This window comes from Rissa tridactyla, chromosome 2, assembly GCF_028500815.1.
Source record: "Rissa tridactyla isolate bRisTri1 chromosome 2, bRisTri1.patW.cur.20221130, whole genome shotgun sequence".
In the NCBI taxonomy this organism is placed as follows: Eukaryota; Metazoa; Chordata; class Aves; order Charadriiformes; family Laridae; genus Rissa; species Rissa tridactyla.
The window spans coordinates 134,470,453-134,494,128 of record NC_071467.1 but is presented as its reverse complement, the minus strand read 5'-3'; the positions used below and the strand labels follow the sequence as shown (position 1 = coordinate 134,494,128).

Sequence of the window (23,676 nt, the reverse complement as noted above, 5' to 3'; positions counted from 1 at the left end):
GTGATACCTTTTGTGCCTTAAAGAATAAAAAGTTTTATTTTGCATCTACAGAAAGAAAATAAGGTAACTATAAAATGAAAGTAAGGACAAGAATATTGACTGTGCTTATAAAAAATAGAGAAGAAATAAAATTATTAAAAAGATATAAAATGAAAACGTATAAGGATAAAAGAAATTATATAAAAAGAAAGGCTATAAAGATAAAACTCATATGAAAATATAACTTAGAAGCTCACACAGATAAAATCTGTGGGATTTAGGCATAGCGTGGAGGATAGGTGCAGGACAAAGCTGATGGTCATGTCAGCAAGGAGTTTTGGGGAAATATTCTCATGTTTGGCCTTGGTAAACTTGGGCTGGCAGTAGACCTGGCATAAAGAAATGTCATGAAGGTAAACCAAAATTTTTGTGGGAGACACTAGTATAAACTCAATTAAGACGGAGAAAAAAAAATAATTACTCAATAGTTGCACAGAAATGCTATGTAGGTTTCTGTGAGGATAGGCATTACTTGATATTGTGTTACGTTAAAACATATGTGCAAACAACACATAAAAATAATATCTATAAGTTACACGTACCTATTGGGACAATCTTTATAATATTTTCTGTTTTATTCATATCAGGGTGCATTCAGCAACATACTTAAACTTATGTAATTTTAAGGTGGGACAACATAGTGATTGTTTGGAAGAATATTTTATTTGCAGGATGTGAAACTGAGAAACTGTAGGTAGACCTACATTCTTTCAAACGAGAGACTGGATCTCCATTTGGTGGCAAAACCCCCACTCTAATAGCACTAATGCATTGTATATGTATTTCTGGCAAAATACAGGTCTGGTATAACTGAATAAATGACAGTGTTTTATAGTGTTTTCTTCTAGTTGAAGTAGAGGACTTAGAGTCTTCTGCATTTTCTTTCAAGGTTTTTCCAGGGACAACTGAGTAATTTATTCAAGTCTTTTACCAGCTTTTAGTTTTAGCTGATTCATCTGTGAAGTGGGTACAAGAAATGCTTGCTTTAGAGGACTATGCAATCAGAAACAGCTATACTGATTTATACCAGCTGAAGATATGAGCCTTTCCATTTATTAATGTTCTGAAAGTACTTTGAGATCACTGGATGAAAACACTGGAGGATTTTAGGGAAAGAGCAAATAATTTATGTTACTGAGCCATTCCAATCTGCAGCTTTAGAACAGTGTGGATTTTTTTTTCTCAGTTACATAAATTACTGTCCTGGGCTGGTATTCCTGCTTGTTTCCTTTTCAAATTACCAACACAGCAAAAGAAATGGAGCTATTTGCATCAGCTTAACTTTCTTTGGAGATTTCCAGCTCTATGTGATGGTACTTGCAGAGTCATTTCTGGGTTGGGTACTTCTCTTCTGGGAGAACAAATGTTTGGGAGCATCCTAACCATGTGCTTTAAATGTACAAAAATAGAATGGAAGAATAAAAGGAACAGAGTCCCTTGGTAGAGTCTCTTTAATGTCTTGCATCTGACGTTCAGATTGGTGGGGAGGGGAGGATCACATGCCTGATGTTTTCTCTAGGACTGCACCCAACTGGAAGCCATCCCTTGGCTTCGCTGCAGACAGCAGCATACCCAAATGGAACATATTAATTCTTTGGGGAAATCTCCTTAGTGGGACAAAAAGGAATCTTTGCAGCTTCCCAGACATATGCTCTGTTCCCAGTACCATCAGACTTAAAGAAGGATCTGCGCTACCTTGGGCTGGAGGACACAGTTTCATTGTAACTGCAAGGTTTAGCATAGATAAATAACTCCTGTGATCCAGCTGCTGAAGCTTCCAGGCTTTGACATGTTTATTAAGAAAAATGTGAGAGAAAAGAAAGAAAGTCAGCCATGCAAGATGCCACTGTACCTCTGCTGTCATCATTAGGTGAATACGGTATACCAAATATTTATGCTTCTATATGATTCAGGATCACAGAAAATAAATACCTCTTTTACGTGTTTTATTTTTGGTGGAGGAGGGAGTAGAGGAGAGTGTGAGTCATACTGGAAGAATAAAATTCACTTCTCTTCTGACAAAAAATATTCATTTAATTGGAGAAGCATTAACTTCTGTTTGCTGATAACCCCTACAGCCTAACCGGCTTCAAGCAGGAAGGTGACGGCCTGCCAGTCCCCAGTCCATACCTATCTGGTGACCTAAGGTCAGAAGTGAAATCATATTTCTTACTCCTGCTGCGGGTAAGATAATAACTGTTCCTACCTAGGTCTGAGTGCAGGCTGCGTATGCACCCTTGCAAAGGTTTTCTGATGAGCAGAGTTTTGACCCTTCGCACCGTAACAAATCCTGCCAGCTGCAGTCTGACTTCTGAGCACAGGGTTGGTCTGAGGAATTTGGGAAGGTTAACATGAATATCTGTTAGTGTATGACCAATGCTCGTTGTATGCTTTAAAAAAAAAGAGGCATATTTTCTGTTATGATCTGATTCAGAGGATTCTGTTCTTAGGCAGTTAAGAAGGGAAGTGCTGTGGTTGTGTAGCTCCCGAGGAGGCAGTCGATGGATGATTTCATTCTTACACCTTTCTGTGCCCTCCAGAGTGTGGATGAGATGGAAAAGGAGCAAGATACAGGGTCTGATGAATCTCTGCTCCAAAGAGACAGTGAAGGGTCAGGAACTGTCCCTGCCTTTCAAACGTCCTCACTCTCCTGAGGTAGGAGAAGACTGATTATGTGGGAAAAGTGAGCTTCACATTGCTTTTGGGTTAAAAAAAGGGATGGAATCTAGTGGTCTGTGTAGGCTTTCTTTAAAGCTGCCAACCTCGAAACATTTTTCTAAAGACAGTTATTCAAGGATAATGAAGGTGCTGAAGCCTGAGAGGTGGCAAGTGCTAAAGGGTTTAATTTATGTCCCAGTGAAATGTAGGCCATATTTAAAAATGAATGTATATGGTTCCTTATAGCCCTTCATAAGACAGGAAAATATCTGTCAATTTTTGTGAAGGAATTTACAAGGAGTTCCTGCCAAAGCAAGATAAAGATTAGAGAGGTCCTGCCTTCACAAAGTCCAAACCAAAATGCTATGATGATTTCCAGACACTAAGCTGCTCTTCTCTGAGTAGAGATCTCATAGTAGTTATTCAAAAGAGAAGCAACCTTAAATACCTGTTGGTTAATGGAGAGGAAAACTGGATTAGAGATTTAGGAACTAGATGTCTATATGGTTCTCTCTGCAATTGAGAGACTGGTGGCTGTCATCTTTTTTAGAGACGAAATAGTAGTCTTGGCTGCTGTAACAAGGACCACAAACACCCTGAGATGTTTTAGTGAAGAATCAAGCTTGCTATCCTAGTATACAGATTATATTTTCAACAATGTCTTTTTTAAAGAAAAGACCTTAGAGTTTATGTTCCGTATTAAATCAAGAACGGTGTAAGATGGATGAGCTCAGACATTCCAAGTCCCTCAACGTTATGGGGGATGAAAGAGAAATGAACAATGACACAGGTCTTATGGGCGCATAGGTTAGCTCTTCTGGTATGTAGCATGCAGGGTGGCAGCAGCAAAGTGCTGTCATGATTTGTGAGACTGTATTATAGCAAAAGTAAAGTGCTATTCTTCTGGTGAAATTTAATAGACACTGTGTACATTTTTAAAATAAAAAATTCTTTCTTTCAAAAAAACCCCTCTTAGGTCTTATTTTAGTCATGCGAATTCAGGTAATACCAAAAGCAGCAACAGAACAGTGAATTCTAAATGCTGGCTCCAGTTATTATCCTTATAGCCTTCTCCTTCCTTTAGCTGAGATTCCTATATATCATTTCTGTATAGATTTATGAATATGCTACTATTTCCTGTTCAGTACTGTTAAATATGGTGTGAATAGCTATTCCTGGTGCTTTGTGTTGAAAGACATTTCTTTCAGTATTTAATAATTTTACTAATATTACCCAGTGCGGCCAGCAGTTTTCATGTCAGACATATTTATTTGACAAAAATTTTGAAGAAACTGTGGCTAAACAATTTTTGCTGCTTCTAAGAATGAGATTAAGGGTCAAATGCATTGTTTTGCCCAAGTTATAAAAAAATGTGCTGACATCTTTATGCTTTTGAGCAAGGTCTTGAAATGTGGTAGAAGTGTGGTAGATTTTCCCAGTGTTCCAAATTATAAGACACTCAAAAATCTCATTCTGTGTTAGCCTGGTTAGGTTTGTTAGTGCTCAGCAACTTGAGTTTCCAGAGCTTCTGTCTGCACTGAACACACTCCATCCTCTGACTCCTGAGCATTGTCTATGCTGTTCACTGTGGTGCTGCCACTTTATCTGACATGAAGAAATAAAAAGCACAGGCTGGCTTGAATTTGAGGAAATGTGAATGGAGAGGAGGAGGGCAAAAGCTCAAGTGGCTGCAGATAGGGAGGGTTCTTCATAGGATCCCTCCTTCTTTCAGTGCATAAGATATATGGTGCTATGGGGACAGATCAAGATTGCATGTCAGCCACAGCCCTCATCACTAATCGGGATCCGTGCCACATGTGTTGCAGATATGGGAAAATTTGGAAAGTGTGTGTTTCTTCAGACAATGAACGTATAATTAGAGTATCAGAAGGTATGTACATAAGAAAGATAAGACGTGGTTGCATAGGAGTTCTTTATTCCTGATATTGTTCCCTAACTTTGGGGAGATTAACCTGCAAAAATGTTCAGTCACTGTAGTGTCTAATGTAATTATTCATATGTGTACTTTGTGTGTTATTTAGTTATGCCTCATGGAACTGTAGGAAAAAGACCTAGAAGAGAAGTAATCTGACCTCCTGCCTCAAGGCCATGCCAGTTTGAACCTGTAACAAGCTTGATGGATATTTGTTTATAAAAAAACTCAAAGAGATGGAGAGACTGCAATTTTATTAAACATTTTATTGAAATCATTATCTAGCTTTACTATTAAAAAGTTTTTTTCCAGTGTCTGAACTACAGCTTTCCTGCTGCAACTACTTCATGTCCTATCCACAGTGGAATTGCAGAACAGGTTATTCGTTTTCTCTTGCAACAACCACTTAAATATTCTTGGATTTTTACCATATTTACTCTCATATCATGGGAATCAAATAATTATAATTCTATCATTTTATCCACTTAGGTCACATTTTTTAGAATTCTTTTCTTTCCTGTTGGTCTCTCAAGTTGGTCTAGGTCCTTCTTGAAGTGCAATGCTCAACACTGGAATCCGTTCTTCAGCAAAGGCCTATGAATGATATGTTAAAAAAAAAAGAATTTTTCTCAAATTATATCACTTTGCCTGTGGACCTTTTTGGCGCAATTTCAGAAAAAATTACCAGAAAAATGAAATTGTCTCCATCGGGGTTTTTTCTAATGTAAAATGATATTCATTGAAGTGCTGTATGTCCTCTCAAAGACTTTTTACTTAGTCTGAATTCTCCTTTTTTCTGAATAAACAATAAAAGAAACATTTTCCTAATATTAAAATTACCTTTGAGGAAATCAAAACAAAATAAAGTTTATACAACACAGATCAAAAATTAAACTAAAGAAAAACCTAAACAGATCAAAAACTAAACTAAAGAAAAACATAAAGAGTTGTTAAAATATTATTAGTATGCTTTTTTTCCCCCACAGAAACCTTAATATTTCAACAAAAACATGATCTCTGTGGCCTAAATTGGTTAAACAATAAATAAATAAATATTGAACTAAGACAAATAGTATTACACATGGGCAAAATTGATCTTCAGATTTTGACCAGTGTAGACCAATTGGGATTTCCTTGAGCTAATATATTTGGAATAGAAAATTAATTTGTGTTTCTGCCTTTTTAACATTAGGGATGCCCCCCTGAATTAGCACAGTCATTATAGGCTCAGAATTTGTCACACTAGTGTAAAAGCCATCCTGACGCCTTCCCTTTGGAAAGTCAGCCTGAAAGAAGGCACCTGTGAATGCAGAATGTTGGGTCTTATCTTCTCCTTCGACACATCTTTAATGCTTTGAATTTTGAGAAGAGTGAAAACAGAGAGACAAAATACCCTCATGGAAGTTTGTCAAGGAAGGGGTTAAAAAAGTGGAATCTTTGTGACTCTGAAGGGTAGAATTATCTTCCTGACACCAGCAGGGGTTGCTGTCACTAGTTTGTGGTTGTCACATTCCTGTTATGCTTGACCTTGGAAAGGCTTGACAACATAGTCTGGATTTGATTAAGGGAATTTCATGTTTTTCCTTTGCTAGAGTCACCCCCCACCTCGACAAACATTTAAAAATGTTAAGAAGAAAAAAAAAAGTTTGGAAAGCAAACATTTTCCCAAAAGAAATTTATAGTTCAAATTTACACCAAGTTCGCACTAACTGGAGCAGTCCGGGTTTCCACTCAGGCTTTGAGTGCTCTCTGTAAACCATTAGTCACTTCCCTGGAAGAGGCAGCTTTTTATAGGCAGCAGGATAAAACAGGCACAGATGTGTGTGTAATATTAGAGGCTTTCACATGTACCTGCATTTTTTTTTTTCAAAATCATAGAAAAGAAAAAAAAGTGGCTATAGAAAGAAATTAATTGAATCCTTGGACCTTTTTTTTGTTTTGGGCAGCTACCATGAAGACTGGTTTAATTAAAAGAAAATATGTTTTTGATGTACAAAATCTTGTGTTGTGGATTTTTGAGATTGTGGCAACTTATATCACGAGGATCAAAGTTCTTTCAATTCTAATAGGTTGGTTTTTTTCACTCTACAGGACCGTGATTATGCCAGCTGCCAATGAGTTTGATCCAGAAATTGTCCTGGTGTCAGCGGGATTCGATGCCGTGGAAGGCCACGACCCTCCGCTGGGCGGGTACAAAGTCACAGCTAAATGTAGGTATTGTCAAAAGGTGTATATTTCTTAGTTGGTATTTTTTCCTAGCTAGGAACCCTATTTTAAGTGCAGCTTACATCCATATTTCTATCTTGTGATATGACACCCGTGTCACTGAGTGCAGGGACTGTCCGTCAGTTAATACCCAGAGATGTCTGTGGAGCTGCGGCTCTCACCCAGCTCGCGGGCAGGGTGGAAATGAACATGTTAGCATTTCTGGCTCACTCCTTTCTGTTCCTTTTGGCATTTTTGTCTTGGATTTTTAAAGTATTACTTTTCTGGCATTCAAATAACATTTTAGAGGTTTCATGCTTTTCAATGGGCCCCATTTTCCAAATGCTGGAGTAAGTTCTTTCTCTTTAAATATATATTGGAGATTTTAGACTTTGGAGACCTAAATCCAATCTCATATTGCTCTTTTGTTATTGTAATCTTTTCAGCTTGATGGCATTAATCCTGAATTACATCAGTGTTCATGGAGGCCAAAGTTTTCTAAAAGGCTACTCTGTTGGGTTGCAATGTTTGGATGTCCATTTCAGTCCTCCAAAATGTGTGTTCATGGCAGAGATTTAATACTTTCTGAAAGACAGGTCTTTCTGAGGTGTCTCATATGTAGCACTCCAAAGTCACTAGCTCTTACTGGGTATTGTGGCCAAAATGATTCTGCGCCTGGGATGTTAAGCAAAGCTGGGTAATGCAGTAACGCTCTGTACAGCAATGTGCACTGTAACATCACTATACATAGACTGCTTTCATGAGACGACACAAAATGGTTTTCTAATTCAATACTGTTAAAAATGTTCTTCAGTATACGTTTCAAGAATGTCTCAAGAAACACCGTAATAACATTTAATTAGTTATTAAATATGGATCTCTGCTGCTAATGACAAATGCCTTGGGAAATGACTGGAGAAGTCAATGATACTTAATGGCATTTAACAGACTGCACAAATGTACTCCAGCTCAGAGGATTTTGTCCTTCTGACCTCTGCCTTTTGGTACCAGTAGAACAAAGTTAGTTGTTACCTCAGGAGGAGCAGGGGAGAGACAAGTATTTTTTATTTTCATTCTAACTGCAACGTTGCACAGGTTCCCCTGAATATCAAGGGCAGAAGGAGAGGTAGACCGACTATTCACAGTGGCACACTGTGGGGAGCGAGAATGCAGAGAACAGTGCAAGGGATGCCCAAAAACACTCACACAGGTGATAATGCACAAGCGGATTGGAAAGGGAACATCCCTGTGGCTGCGAATAAGACGTATTGAGTTTTAGCACAGTTTTTCAGGTTAATGCGGTGGTTGTGCTAGAGAGGAAAGAAAGGTAGCGGCCTGTATGCATGTTTGAGTAGCGCTTAACTATGTATTACGATTTTTGGTAAAACGTTGAGCATGAAAAAAGACCTTTGTAAGAGGTTTGCTCACTGTTTTTTTCCTGGTCAGGGGCACCATTTCATGAGCTTATGTGGTAGGGAGGTGAGCTTCCAAGCGATATAAAATAGATGTTGAAATAGATGTTGAAATTGTTGAGAGGCATTGTAAAATCATCTGTATTTAAAAACCGAGAATGCATTCTATATGTCCCTTCAGTATGCATAATGCTCTAGTATGGTGCTCTGGCACACATGATGTGCTGGCATAGCAGCTTCAACAACTTACCTGGAAACTGCAATAACATTTGTATTTTCCTCGCAGGATAGACTGAATTTCACCCTGACAGCAAAGAAAAAATGTTTGATATTGCAATCTATGTTAATTTTTATTCATGAATGAATTAACTCTCCATAACTTTTTTTAGAAACCAAAATCATAGTACATTTTTTAATATAATAGCCTGCACATCCACAAGTTGCACATATGTCTGTAAGCAAAAAAAAGGTGATTTACAGTAGGTGGTTCTTGTTTAAATTAAAGGAAAAGCCAAGATAGACCCAGATAATGATCATGCACCTGAGGGATGAATAAAGCCTTTTGTACAGAGCCAAAGGAATTTATTATTTCCCCAAAACAAAATTCTCCACATACCACCATACCATTTTAGAACATAGCATACTATACGTGGTATGTAGAAAAATGAACAGTCTATTAAAAAAGTCAAAAGAGAAACATTCATATTAAAGATTAAAAATAGATACTCATGCAAATTTTTAATATAATTATTTTGTAATAATTAGAAATTATGCCCAAAATAAGCAAATGCAAAGTAAAATTTAACGTGTAAATATTCTTTCTTTATAAATCTTTAGCACTTTGTGTACACTTAATACATTGAATTTTCTGATTTCTATGACCGAATGCAAACTTTACACATATAAATTAGGAAGACATTAACATCAAAAGAGAGAAGATGGGTCCTTAGGTACTAACCTTGCTGTTAAAGAGAGTTAGGGAGACACTGGACCCTTGATAAGGAATTATTTATGTCCTTCCTTCAGAGTACAGTCAAAGAGAAAAAATTAGAATGGATTAACCAATAAGCATTCGCAAGTCATAAAGTAAAAACCATAGGATGAAGATAACAGATTGGACTAATTGCAGCCTAGGAGTGACCATATAGCAGGTATTTACATGCAGAAAAAATTGGCCTACTAAATCTACACAGTTTCAGAGGTGTAAATTATAACCTGCTTTAACCCAGTATTTTAATTTTTTGCTATATCAATTTATAATCTGATTTACTGAGGAGATGCCATTTCTGACTAGTAAACAAACAAATCAGCAACAAAATAGTCATACATATTTTTGCAGCTGGATGTAGGATGGTAAAAGGCCAACTGAGGTCAGTGATGACAGCAGAGCTAGGAGATGTCTCACTTGCCTAATTTACTTCCAGTCCCATTAAGTAAAGAAATCACTAATGGTCTTTTTTTTCCACTGAGAAAAGGAGATAGTATTTAAAAAAGACCAGAAGGGAAGTTTGAATCTTTCCTTTCTTATTGCACTTTTCAAATCACTTTCTCTAAGTAAATCTTTTTCTCCAACTGCCTTTGCAATTCATCACTGTCTGTTGATTTCTTGAGGAGAAAGGTTTTCACTGAACTAATGAATATTTAACTAGCTTTTACCTGCTCCCAAAACAGATTTTTTCTGATAAGCGTTTTCTTATCTTCTGATAAGATATCTCCACTCACAAACTTTGCCTTGCCAGTGTCCTTATGCTATAACTGCACCAAGTTTAACATCAAAAAGGAAAGAAAAGAAAGTGAAGCACATGGCACATCAAACCTTTTTGGTAGCCCCATTGGCCCAAGGTCTTGCATCAGTTATAGGTGCCAACTCCTGCTCAGGAGCTTCTCTAACTTCTGGTAGGCTTTGGCTCAGCTTGTCAGGAATATTCAGGAACTTACCTCAGATTTTACTTTCTATGGCCCCTCTCTTATGATTCAAGCTTAACTTCATTAGCCAAAATAGCAGAATATTTTTTGTATTGCCAAGTCCATCTTTAGTATTGGCATAGCTCTGTCTATGTTGCTTGGTTAAACTGGTTCCCCAAGCTGTGTGGTGAAGGTGGGTGCAGCAGCTGGACCTCTCTCATGCAACACTGTCTTATGCAGAGTAACTATTGATGTCGCTGTGATTTCTCTGTTTACATCACGGACTACAAAGATGCTTTAATTTTACTGTAAAGTATAATTGGAGAAGAGGAAAACATGCCTCAGTTCCTGACTAGCCTAATATTCCCTTTTTAGTACTAGAAAAGTATTATTTTTTCAAGAAAGTACCAGATAAAATATCAGCAGAATATATTACATATTATAAAAACATAGTTGCATCAAATCCACTTTTTGTACTGGAGTAGTAAAAATTGTATTGACAATAAAATATAAGAAAAATAATAGGGGAAGAAATAAAGGGGATAAAGGAGTTTTATATTTAGAATAGTTAGGTGATACCTGAAGAGTATGAATTTACTCTTCCATTTTATCCTGATGATGCTTAGGTGGAACTATTGAAGATAGAGCTGATAAATTTTGTGCTTTATTTTATAGATAATTTTTACAACCTCTGCTAAAATGTACTGAATTATCACACCATTTGAATTCTGTACAGTGAACAGGCCTGAAAAAGAGCTGCCAGATCTGATCATAAATTTGCAAGTTGTTACATCCTGTAAGAGCACTGTTTTTAAATTTAGCTCTGCTGACTGAAGTTCTCCCTGTAACATTATCCCAAGGCGAAGTTCTTTCTCTTTGTTTTATAGAGCAGCCCTTAGAATAATGCTTGCATTAAAGTCACTGAGATCACTTTACTGTTCAAGTAAATATTGTACATAATTGCTCATTAAATCGTGACCATTCCGTAAAAAGAATAAAGTAAATAGAGAAGTGTCAAGCAAGAATGAAGTGGTTTTTTCAGGGTACTTATCTTCCTGAAGCACTGCATTTGTTAAGGGCTCTGATGATTTACTGGAGTTTTCCTGTTGTTTTACTCTCTTATTCCAAGATGCTATTTGACACCAGAGTGCAAAATAAGATCAGCAATTAGCAATAGGAAAAGATACCACTGCAGGCATTTAAAGAATAAATTATATTTTTTCAGTTTGAATACCTGTCTACTGTTATGCCAAATTTGTGATGCAAGGTTGATCCAGTGTGTAGAACGTAACTGACTCTAAGCAAGCTGATTTGAAAGCTTTAAAGTTTTTATTTGAGAAAATTGAAATAAGTCCCTTAACTTAGTAAAAGCTGTATTATGCTGTGACACACTCCATTCAAGTGGGACCAATGAAAAAAGTGCTAAAGCTATGAGCAGTGTCCCTCCTGATGAGCTCTAGGCAGGTAGGGCTTGAAGGACTTCATTGTAACAATGCACAATCTGTCTGATTAATCACAGCAGAGGAAAAAACTAATACTCTAAACAGATTATTTCCAAAGGATATGTCAACCTACATGGTAGAAATTAGTGTGTAAAAAGGGCTGCTGACTTACAGGTCTTCTGTCAAGGAATGTCTTCTCATGGCTGGAGCTGGTACTTGTCAGAATACACGTAGACCGACCAGGTTGAACTCTGGTGCCTGTCCTGTTGATTTCTGCTTTGCTCTTGACATTTCAGTTCCAACTTCCCACAGGGGTAATGATTTTTGATAACAAGGTCTCTGCATGCAGCGTACAACACTATAAAAAGATAAAATACCTAACATCTGGGGACAAGCAAATTCAGAAGTAATGTGCACAGTTTTAATAATGAAATGACTGATCACTGAAACAAATGATCCAGCATGGAGTATTTGCCATCACTGGAAAGCTTTAAATGAGACTTATAAATAGATGGCTTACAACATCCTTACAAATAGGTATGCCATAGCACACTCAGACATTAGAGGCTTCATGCAAAAATCACTTAATGAAATTTCTCTTCAATGACCAGTGTTTTCTTGAGTCTTCACAATTGTCCTATAGTATCTTGGAATTTTGTTCAGTTTCCCACTACATGCCATGCATAGTGTATATGTTAGAATACATGCCATGCATAGTATATATGTTAGAAACAGACCAAAGGAAAATTCTAGAACTGCGTATCACTGAATTCAAATGTAGAACTGATCTGGGTCTAAGTCTGGTACTTCAGATATGTTTCAGAGAAAAGGTTTCCTATGTGCCAGCCTCACTATTTCAAAAATATTTTATGTGACTATTCTGAGTATATCAAGTACTGCAAATGATATCCATGTTTGTTGATTTTTTTCCTGGAAGCGTGTAATTTCTAAAAGAGTCCCCAAATAATATATATCTACTGGACAGTACCTGGGACCGACTGTGAGTTATTTAGGGTAGAGTGATTGTAAAGTCTTTTGGGAGGGACTACATTTTCTTGTGACTGTCTGAAAGACTTTCCTGACACTTGACTCCGAAAAAAAGTCCTGGCTGGGACTACTGGGGTTAATGTAATAGGTAAATGTTAAAGACAGGTAGACAGAAAGAGTCCATGTGAGTTGACAGCTGACTAAACAGAATAGTAGTTTTGACTTGGTAGCTGTTTAAAGAGAATTCAAGTCTCTAAAAATAGCATTGCAGGCTTTTATGATGCCATGCCTAATTTCTTCTCTTCACAAGCAAGAAAGTGTTTTTGACTCAACTATCAGCACAAGAAGCTTTGCTCTTGGAGAGTCTGGCACTAACTGCTTCAGAGTACAGCTGCAGTAGATGGTGAGAATTGCTCCAACAGCTCATTGCTGTAAAAAACAGTGGTTGCATGCCCCTTCCCCTTCTGAATTGTCCATTACTTACCTTGCAATGGCTCTGGTACTTGTCTTTACAGATACTTTACAGATCTCTCTGTAAACACATGCAGCCTTAACTCATCAAGCCATCAGAAAACTTAATCAACCAAAACAGTGGAGAGATTTCTGTTGGGCTGTGAAGCTGAATCAGATTATGGAGGGACCAATGTGTGCCACACTTCCACTGCTAGTGGGAGACGGGGGCAGGGGCAGTAGAAAAAGTAAGAGGTGGAGTAGGATACCTTTTGGTAGCAGAAAGCTGTTAAATTAACACAGTTGCCACAGCTGCCTTCTTGTCTGAATTCTTCTGAGTTCAGAGATTTGATTTTGGTTAACATAATTTGGTTATCTTTGCGGTACTGGAGGTGATAAGATGGTTATCCCACAGGATAGGTCTTGAGCTTTTGACTCAGAGCTAAAAGCATTGGAGGTGGGGTGCAGCAATGATCATTCATACAGTTTTTCACAGGGTATTCTCCTGATTCATATCAGAAATTTTCCTTTTGCTCCTTTTGTCTCTTGGAAACTACAGGGCACACAGTGACCGTCAGCAAGAAGACATAGCATCAGGATTTTGCTTCCAGTCGTTCACTTTGGAAAGCAAAGTTTGCATTTTCTCTAGAGTGATTTTTTGAATACTAATTGAATTGTTGCTTGGCACAATACAAAAGGCATCAGAATAGATGACAGGTTCATTGGTGACCTACCCTCAGACATGAGTATTTTCATAGGATTTACTGGGAGAAGGAAAGCATTTTGATATTTTTTTCTTCCTAGCCCACAGCAGTTGTTGCCATAGCATCTCCTTTGGCTTGGGCATGGCCATTGGATCGCCCAGCCTCCCAAGTCGGATTATGTTGCATTTAGCCCTGCATTTGTACTCCAAATATCAGTGAATTATTTGCCAGTGACTCCAGGATCCAGTACATTATTGACATTTTCACTACATTTACATTTATGAATATGAAATGTAGAAAATTCCAGAAATCCTGTTCTGGGAGGAAGAGTAGTCTATTGGCTCCTGTGGAAATTGAGCAGAGGTTGGAATTCACTGTATATAATTAGCATCCCCTCTAGGACATAGCATAGTAAAAGGCCAAGGTGAAGATATAAGAGGATAAATCCACCCCTTTTTTTCCCATATTTCCATTTAAAGAGGGGATTAATGCTTGGAGAAATACAGAAAAAAATATGATCAGACAATTCTAATGTTAGATTGAAGAATTTGCCTTCACAAGCTGTCAAGTAAGCATGTGTCAATGGCTTGGACTATGGATTTGAACCAAGAGAAACAGAAATAGATTGGTGAACAATTCACCTCATTTACTGAGACCAGGGAAATCTTCGTCTTCAGACTTTAGGGCACTCAAGTCTAACTGAACACAAATCTAAAGCACATCGGAAGGATTCAGAAATCTTACCAGTGATTTTGTTGTTGACCAGTGTTTTCAATGACTGTCTGGTTAACTGGTGTGCCTTCCAGAGGGGGTCTACCTAAGAAAGAAGTGAGAGCAATTAGGAATACTAATAAATAAGCACTGATTTGACCTGCTCTTTCACTTAGACTTTCTTTCTGTAAATCAGCCAGGAGAGATTTCCATTTTCCACTCCTGCTCCTGCCCTGCAAACAGAAGATGTGTCTGCTGGACAGTTAACTAACTCATGCAAGTGAAAAACCACCTGTATGCTATGTTCCAGATATACAATGCTGATCCATCTGCAGAATGCATCAGGTGCCAGTTCCTTGATTTAGGGCAGTTACTGGGGACAGGGTGGAGGATAGATTACAATGGAAAAAAAGAAGATCTACAGAACCACTAGGAATTATTTTCCCTTTTTGTTCATCTTCTCTTATCTCTTCACCTACCTCTTGTTATTTTTTCTTTCGTGCTACAGTAGTGACATTGGCTAATGACAATAGCTGATGTGAGGGGTGCAAAAAAGATAAAACTGGTGGCATCTTCTTCTCTCAGTTTTGAAATTTGAACTTATGAAATCTTTTTCCTTATTGAAACCAAAAGGCTGTCATTCAGTAGAAGAAAGAAAAGGAAAAATAATTTTTTTGCTTAGGCAGTATTAAACTTGTCAGTTTACAATTTAAATACAGCAAATTAAATATAAGTTTTTAGGGCCATTTTGAAACTAATGGAGCTTGACACAGTGTTCAGCAACTTGCATGTGCCTTTCACAGGATTGGGTCCTGAGAGAAAATTGTTGAAAGACATCTCCAAATGTGGATTTCTCCATAACAAAGTGTCTGATCTTTTATAGCATCGTTGCATTGGGAATTAGGCTTGTCTTTGGGAATTTGTAAAGCCTTTAGTGGAAGAGCATGATTTATGTCTTAGAATTTAACTATTCTCTGTAATAAATAGAAATGTGCCACAAGTATTTACTTGGTTGCGCCATGGGAAAATTTTTAACATATTGTTCACAGCTTCAGAATGCTATAAAAGAAGACATGTAATTTGCAGACCGGACTATCCTTTGTGATTTCTAACCAATATATTTGATTAATATCTTTCAAAAGAGACACCAGCCAAAATGTTTACATCTCATTAGGCAGAGAAGAAGGGAGCACACACAATTTTGATTATGAGCTTGGATGGTTCATTTCTTTGGGCTTCACATCCCTACTACTTAAGGCAGACTGTAACTTTAAGATGTTATCTCTTGCCTGCACAAATAAACAGCCAGTTATGCTTTTTATGGTGGGTAGTTCTCAAACCAACAGGGGATTAGGAGATATTAGCTGGAGTTTGTGGTTCCCTGCTGAACTATCACGGGGTCCACGGATTCCTGTCCTGAATATTTCACAGAGCAAACACCTCTTATCTGGGGTGATATTCTCACACTGGCCTCTTGGCCATGGACTTCAAAAGCTGATCACAGGGAGGGCTAGAGAGGCAATAACCCTTAATATAACAGTCTCTCCTGATAGGGACAGACAGGGTAAAGGTAAGGCGTCTCTGAAGTTTGCTCTTGTGTATTTAGCCCCATGCGGTGATAAGGGGCCATCTGTTTTTTTGGTCTGCAAACTCATCTTTTTCACACTATCCCAGTATCAAGTACATTTCTGTTCTGACTGGTATCAGCACCAGCAATTCTTCACTGATCTGAGGAGATTTTGTTGGTATTTTTAGCTTTGATCCCAGGCAATTGTCTTCATTGCCGTTGTGTTGGATTTTTTTACCCAAGGAAACATACGAAAGTTTTAAAAATTAAGTTCAACATACTACTGTCTCAAAGAAAATAAGTTATTAAAATAGGACTTATAACAGGTATGTTAACTTTTTGTGGGTAAAGGGAAATGAGTGCCATCACCCATGTGATTAAACTCTAAACATCAATTCATAGCAGCAGCTTCAGAAAGTCACGTATTACACAACCCCACACAGGATACTTGCACCTTGATTAATTGTTCAAATAGAATATCAGTACTACTAATTCTAGAAGTTAAAAAAACATTGCTTCAGACCTCAAAAATATTGTAAAAGCTATTAAAATACTACGCAGATTTACTTTGTTGTGGAGGTTCCAGAACACACTTCTTTCATATTTTAAGCTTTTCCCTGCAGCCATTTCTTTATCAGCTGAAAAGTGAGATTCCATTGCAATATTATAACAGCTTTAATGCAAACACTTAATACCATGAAATCTGCAATAAAATGGTGCAAGTTGCCAACACTGGCACATTTAGAAAAAAAAAATCCCTTTTTTTCCCCCAGCATTTTAATTACCTTTGTTTGTTGTTTTGGGGAGTGGTGGTGGTGATGGTTTTTTTAAGGAAATTGTTCTTGCTTACACCAACTAATTGCCATAAAGTTGCTGGGAATGCAAGAATGTAGGTCCTAATCCACAAGATTTTACTCACTTAGAGCAGTCCTGTTGATTGAGACCACTCCACCAACCTGATTAAGATTTAATAAAATAAGTAATGTTTACAGGGACAGACCTTGCATTGTAAGTATTAATATGGTACAAAAATGCAGATTAAAACTCTTCAAAAGCATATTCACATGAGAAAGCTGTTATTTAAATACTTCCTGAAGTTTTATAGAATTAACTTGGAAAGAAAAAGGAGTAGTTCTGCTGTAAAATGAATCCATTTGAAATGCATTAAGTAGAAATCTATTTAATTCAGATTCCTTCTTTTCTCTACATCATTGATTATGATTCGTACATACTAAAATGGAGCAAGGGGCAGATCTTGGAAGGTGTTCTTCTTTGGAAGAAGGAACTGAAAATAAGTATGTATCCAGAACAAAAAAATATTGTGAGTTAATTAAAAATTCAGTTACTTCCTGTTTCTGTTTAGGATAGCAAATGTTGGCATGAATTAAATATTTGCTTTCTTTGATCCACAGTCCTTTTCCTTACATTCCTCAGTAAAAAAACCTGGCTTTTTAGCTATCTGGCAACCAAAAACTTTTCAGTATCTGGCATTGCATCCATTTAGGTGCAGTTTGGCTGTGAGGGCTGGTTTCAAAATCTCATTTTTACTTACTTAAAATGGATTAGCAATCTCTAAAAGCAAAAGAAAACAAAGCTGTTCCATTTAATAGTGGAATGTATCCTTCAATAAAATGTCTGGGTTTTAAATGTGTCAGCTTCAAAATTATTTTCCTAATGTGATTACTTAATGTTGGAGATTAATTCAGGGTTTGTGTTGTATGGAAAGGTGATCACTCACATGTATTGCCACATAATTTATGTTTTCATTTATGATTGCAGTTTAGGCATATTGTGTATGTTCTTCTGCATCTTTTTCTTATTATTAAGCAATGTTCAAGGTTTGCAAAGAATAACTTACAATTATTTTGCATAGCATTGATAAGTTGTGAAAAGAAATTATCAATTTAAAATTATATATATATAAAATAGTAATTTTAAAATCGATATGTTTTTGCAGATTTATTGTGAAAATTTTCATATTAACTTCATTTTTAAATTGAAGACAGAAGGCATTATTATTTCTTTCTGTTAAAAATATATAATTTCTACAAAATAATAGAAAAAATGAACATGAATATCTTTTTTTGTAGAAAAAAGGCATTGATGAGTAACAGATCAAATCTAATTTTTATTATTTGTATTTCTATTTTATTATTTTTTATTTCTAGTAAAAATATCAGTATCTGTAGTCTCAGATATGACTATTGCAAAGAAATGATTTATTTTTAGCTGAAAGTTATAGTTCCTTCAAAGTACAGAAAGCATCTTTTACGGTTCCTACATAGGAGGAACAGCTTTGCAGTAAAATAATGTTTGAATATGACTGCTCTGTGTACTAACAAACTTACCAGGAATTTTAAGAAATTTTGTGTAATCAGCTTTAAAACAGTTGCATATTTACAGCCAATGTTTCAAAGAATCTTATCACACAAGTAGAAGTGGTAAAGTGGAATCTAGTATTGTTGAAACATCAGAAGCCAGCATAAACAGGTTAAAAGCAATTTTTCACTCACTCAAACGTTCAATGAAGCAACCTTCTTAACCTTTCATCAAGCCCTGAGAAAAAAAGTACGGAAAATCTACTGATCAAGTGATAAGATGTTGCTTCAAAACTTGTAATTTAATTAACAAATATGCTACATCAAAGGAGTTATTAAAAAAAATTGTGATGTTTATATGACCTTGTGAACAAAACGTTTTTCTAGCAGAGTCAACTGCATCCAGCATAGCTTTGTAGAATGCACATGAAGACAGTGCATATGTATTGACCCACCTAATTTTTTTCTTTTGACCCTTTTTTGGGTGTATACATTCCCACACACAGTGCACACCTCTGGGAATTTCCCAGCATGTCTTTTGAGGAAAAACATCGAGGTCACAAAAGTTGAACAGAATTACTAAGCCAAGATCTTTAAGGCATATGGAAAAAAGTAGTAGATCTGAAATGTTTGCATTCAGCAGGAGCTTCAGTCCTTCCACTTCATTGAGAATCACCTTTTTTTTCCCAATTCACATTACAAATTTGAAAATTATCTACACTGGCACTGTTTTTTTTAGTGGTTTAGGTTACTGATAGGGAATAAAGAAAATTACTCTAAGAAACACTTAAGAGGGCCTGTGTAGTTTTAGTAGCTTGAGTGAAACAAAACACCAAACAGGATGTCTTTGTCCCCTTTGAACTTGAGACATCACGTGGGCATGAAGCTACTGAATTCTCTGGTTGGTTAGGTGGTGCTGGACTCCCAGTGGCATTTAATGAAGATAAGTTTTTACATAGTGCTTTCAAAAAAGAATGGGAAATTAAATCTGCCTGATTAAATTTAGTACTTTATCACAGACATAGTAAAGTTGAGAAAAGGAAAGCTGAGAAAAGGGGAGGGGAGGGGAGGAAGGAGAGGAGAGGAGAGGAGAGGAGAGGAGAGGAGAGGAGAGGAGAGGAGAGGAGAGGAGAGGAGAGGAGAGGAGAGGAGAGGAGAGGAGAGGAGAGGAGAGGAGAGGAGAGGAGAGGAGAGGAGAGGAGAGGAGAGGAGAGGAGAGGAGAGGAGAGGAGAGGAGAGGAGAGGAGAGGAAAGGAAAGGAGAGGAAAGGAAAGGAAAGGAAAGGAAAGGAAAGGAAAGGAAAGGAAAGGAAAGGAAAGGAAAGGAAAGGAAGAAAAATTTTAGGATATAAAATGAGAAGACTGTCTTCCATTCAGACGAAATAAGAGTTTCCTTATTGCAATCTGCATTTCATGGTTAAAAAAAGAAAAGTAAGAAATATGCTGCTAATTTTCTTTTTTTTTATGCATAAAATTTTCAAAAAGGCTTATAGATGATTGATCTGATTTTTTATTATGTTTCATTACATTCAAAGAAAATGTTGTAATTTATTTTAATGGAACTGGCCATCTTATACCATAACAAGGGTGCCTATAACATAACCATATTACCCGTACAGCCACGTCTAGCATGGTGTACACCAACCATCAGAACTTGTCACACCTAAATCGATATTTTTAAGAGAGAAACTAGAAAATATCTTCTATATCAAGGTAGGACATATACTTCAAGCAGAAACTGAGAGGATATATTTAATTGACTATTTACTCAATACAGTAAATAGTTGGCACTGTTCTAGACATATTTCATCTGAAAGACAATAGCGGTCTTTTGTCTTTGGCTGACTACTGACAATTCATGCATCATAAACCAGATGGCAAACATTATGTCTTGAGTAACCTGCTTTTTTCCTCAAAATCTGCCCATCCTTCTTGTCATCTTGAGTCAACTACCTAATTTAGTCCCTTGGATAGCCTATCCTTACTTGATACCTGTTTTTATTTTTTATTTTAATAAAACTCTAGTGAAAGATGGGATATGGGAAATATATTGGTTTGCTCTGAATGTTTCCTTAACTTTTAACACAGTTAGTAGACTCTGCAAACTGTACTGTCAAAAATAATCAAAAAATTTAGAGAAAAGGTCTCTTTCACTACTACGGGCATATTCCCTAATCTTTATTTTATTATAAATATATAACTATGTTACTGAACTGTACCTTCTGTGTTAGTTTCAGATCAATGACTTGTACCACTTAATACCTTTGGGAGATTAATCTGTGCAGATTTCACTCTTGGAGCATGTCCCTAGAGATTTGATTTTCGTTTGCTTCAATTTATGTCTCTAAAGTAAGCAATCATTCCCCTCTTTCAAATGTCTCCTTTTTGAAGTGGTATAGATATTTACGGTGGCACTGTCTAGGGATGTGTCAACCGCTAATCTGAAAGAAAGGGCTTGAGAGCAGCAAATTCATTCATGATGGAGGAGGATGTATTCCTGTGTTTCGGCCTGGGAAATCCCAGGTGTGAGGATGGTGAGGCTAGCTGTCAGACATCAGAGCTGGAGACATTCTTCTGGCCAGGTGGCTTAGCTTCTAAAACACCTGGACAAATGGCTAAATTCCTTTCTTTCTGGGATATTTAAGAACCATGCCACTTACCAAGTTTTTATCAACTTTTATGAGCAGAGAAGTGCCAGTATATTCAAGGGAAAAGAACAGTGGAATAAAAACACATTAGGGGAGATAGAGTTAAGTACTGAGCAGAGCTTAAAAGAGCTGATGATGTATGTCTTAACCAAAGAAAGCAAGGTGCAAAGTGGATTGATAGGATAACTATCTTAAATCAGAAGAAGTGTAGTCTGAGGAATTATTACTGGGAGTAATGGAACAAATTTGACATAGAAATCCTCTGTCTGCATGGAATTATTTTCAAAGTTTATGAATCTGGAAATATTCTACAAGGTATTCATAGACAAATAGGCTTTAAAGTTAAAAAGGTTATTATTACAACATGCTAATATGACTTCTTCCATGTTGCAAGTAGAACCACCATAATTTCTACATCATTTCCGTGATTTCTGTATAAAAATACCCCTGCTACCTTGAGATTTGAATGATTATAAATAGATAATATTATTATATAGAAAATATTTTTATAAATAATTTTCTAGTAACCATATCATTAATATATTAATATTGCATGATTATATTAGCATTATAACTCGCTTAAATAACTTTAAATAACGAAAAAATTCAAAACAGGGCACTGTAACCTACAAAATCTCTAGCAAGAGTAATTTTTATTGAGGTATTAACAGAGGCATAGTCTACTTAATTTAATGCATTCATCTCTAATTTCATATTTACCTGAGAAGCTTCTCACTGAGCATACTGTGTTCACAATGCCAAAGATTACCCTTGGTACCTGAGAGCAACTTTTGCCTGCCTTGATGAAAATAGTCTTTCAGACCCAAAGATGAGCTTCCCCTCTCTAAGTTTGGCTTTCTGAACATCGTGCTTCTTAATAAGTCCAGATTTGTCCATGACAATCAAGATAGAGGTGTTTAATTCCAAGAGGCCTTCGTCCTTTCTGAAAATTGGTGCAAACGTATCTTCTGGGGAGATTCCTTTCTCCTCATTGAGTAGTAACTAGCCTAGAGGAGTTGCAGAAGCAAGACAGTTAACTTTTCTTTGGTTAAAGGTAGGAGAGAAGAATCCTGATGATGAAATTAAAGGGTTTTTTTCCTATCCAGCAGTATTTGCTTCAAGATGTAGAAAGGTCAATAGATTAAATATGAAATGACATTAAATGAAATAATAAGCAAGTTTTCTGTTAACATAGACCAAGTTGCTAAAATTTATATTTAAATTCTATAAAAATAAAATAAACTGCAAAACCTTCTATGTTCAGTCAAAATTTTACACTAGTTCTTCATATGGATTTTAAGAGAGGTATTGTGGAACTCAGAGGTGTCTTTGCAATAAGCTTACCAGTACGCTTCACTGGGAAAAAATATTTTCGCATAAATCCAGGTGACAGGAGATTCTATTGATTCTGTTATTTTGCACTAACCCGTGAATGAAATGGAATCCAAAAACAACTTTCTCCTCAGATGCAGCTGTCATTATTTCACTGATAAGAGTAAGCAGTATTTTAGAAGGGGTGCAGAGATGAAGCATATGGATAGGAGATGGTGAAGGTAAGGAAGAGATACAGTGAGTGAGAAGGTGCCCTGTAAACTCCCGATACACAGCTGTTAACCTTCCTGCAATGTCTCAGACAAAGTCCAGCTCCCTTGTCAGCCCCTGCTTCTCCAGCCCCCTCAGCTATCACAAATGCCCCGCACATATCCTTCTACACATACACACTGGTACTGTACACATACATATTTGGGCTGACAATTAAGAATTACGTTTTTTTTTTTAGTGTTCTGCTTCAAACATCTGGACACTTTCAGGCCGTGGTCTGTCTAGAATTTATTTTCAATGTATTTTGAAGGCAGACTGCAATTAAAACTGATCTTGGTAGCACAAGGTGTTGGTACCTTTAGATGACGCTAGTACACACTAAAATTTTCCAGGGAATGGAAGACCCTAAGGAGGAGAGAAACTATTAAGCCAGTTGTGGTGTTTTTATTGTTGCTTCAACAATTTAGTCCTTGAGCTGAAAGGCAGAGAGAATAACAGGAAAAAGCTGGCCACAGAACAAATAAATAAGACATTGGCTTTTATTTATTACAACACATTGGACAAAAATGAACAACGGCAACTATCAGCTTTCATGCACTTCCTTGGAAAATGCCAGTGTTGTGTAACTTGACCAAAAGGACCATGTATACCACTGCACACGTGCAATGCCAGAAGCACTAGCAGAAAAAGGCCATTTCATGTGCAGGTCCTGTTTAGCTGGCATATTTGTTGTGTTGATCCAAAATTATCAGTTTAGCATATCATTGCACATTTTCTACTCTTTCAATTTTCAGAAGAATTCCAATAAACTCCTTTTGCTGCTGAACGAGAACGATATTAGAAAGCACTGTCCAGAGACTTGGAGGGATAGGAAGGAGAAAAGAAAGGTCAATGCAAAAGAAAAGGCTTAGATGAAGAAAGGTATGTCAGAGCAAAGCTTCCCATGAAAGATTATTAAGAATAAAGCTTTTTTTTTAAACAAACATAAAAAACAATACATAAATCAAGAGCACAAAAGCCCTTTTTTATGATTTTTTTGGTGCTGTTTAATTCCTTTATATCTTTTTTTGCCATTGTTAAAAAACAGCCAGAACTTCAAAGGCAAGCTGCATGTGTTCTAAATCAGGACTTCAGTGCTGATGTATGACAGCACAAA

The 23,676-nt window shown here is 36.7% G+C and overlaps 1 protein-coding gene across 1 annotated transcript in view; it reads left to right on the top strand.

Moving 5' to 3' along the window:
* LOC128905110 (histone deacetylase 9-like) overlaps positions 1-23,676 on the top strand; it is a 150,284-nt gene that overhangs the window by 87,354 nt on the left and 39,254 nt on the right. The window contains exon 12 of the mRNA XM_054190594.1: positions 6,722-6,840. Within this exon, the coding sequence (XP_054046569.1) occupies positions 6,722-6,840 (119 nt within the window). The remainder of the gene's footprint in view (positions 1-6,721; positions 6,841-23,676) is intronic.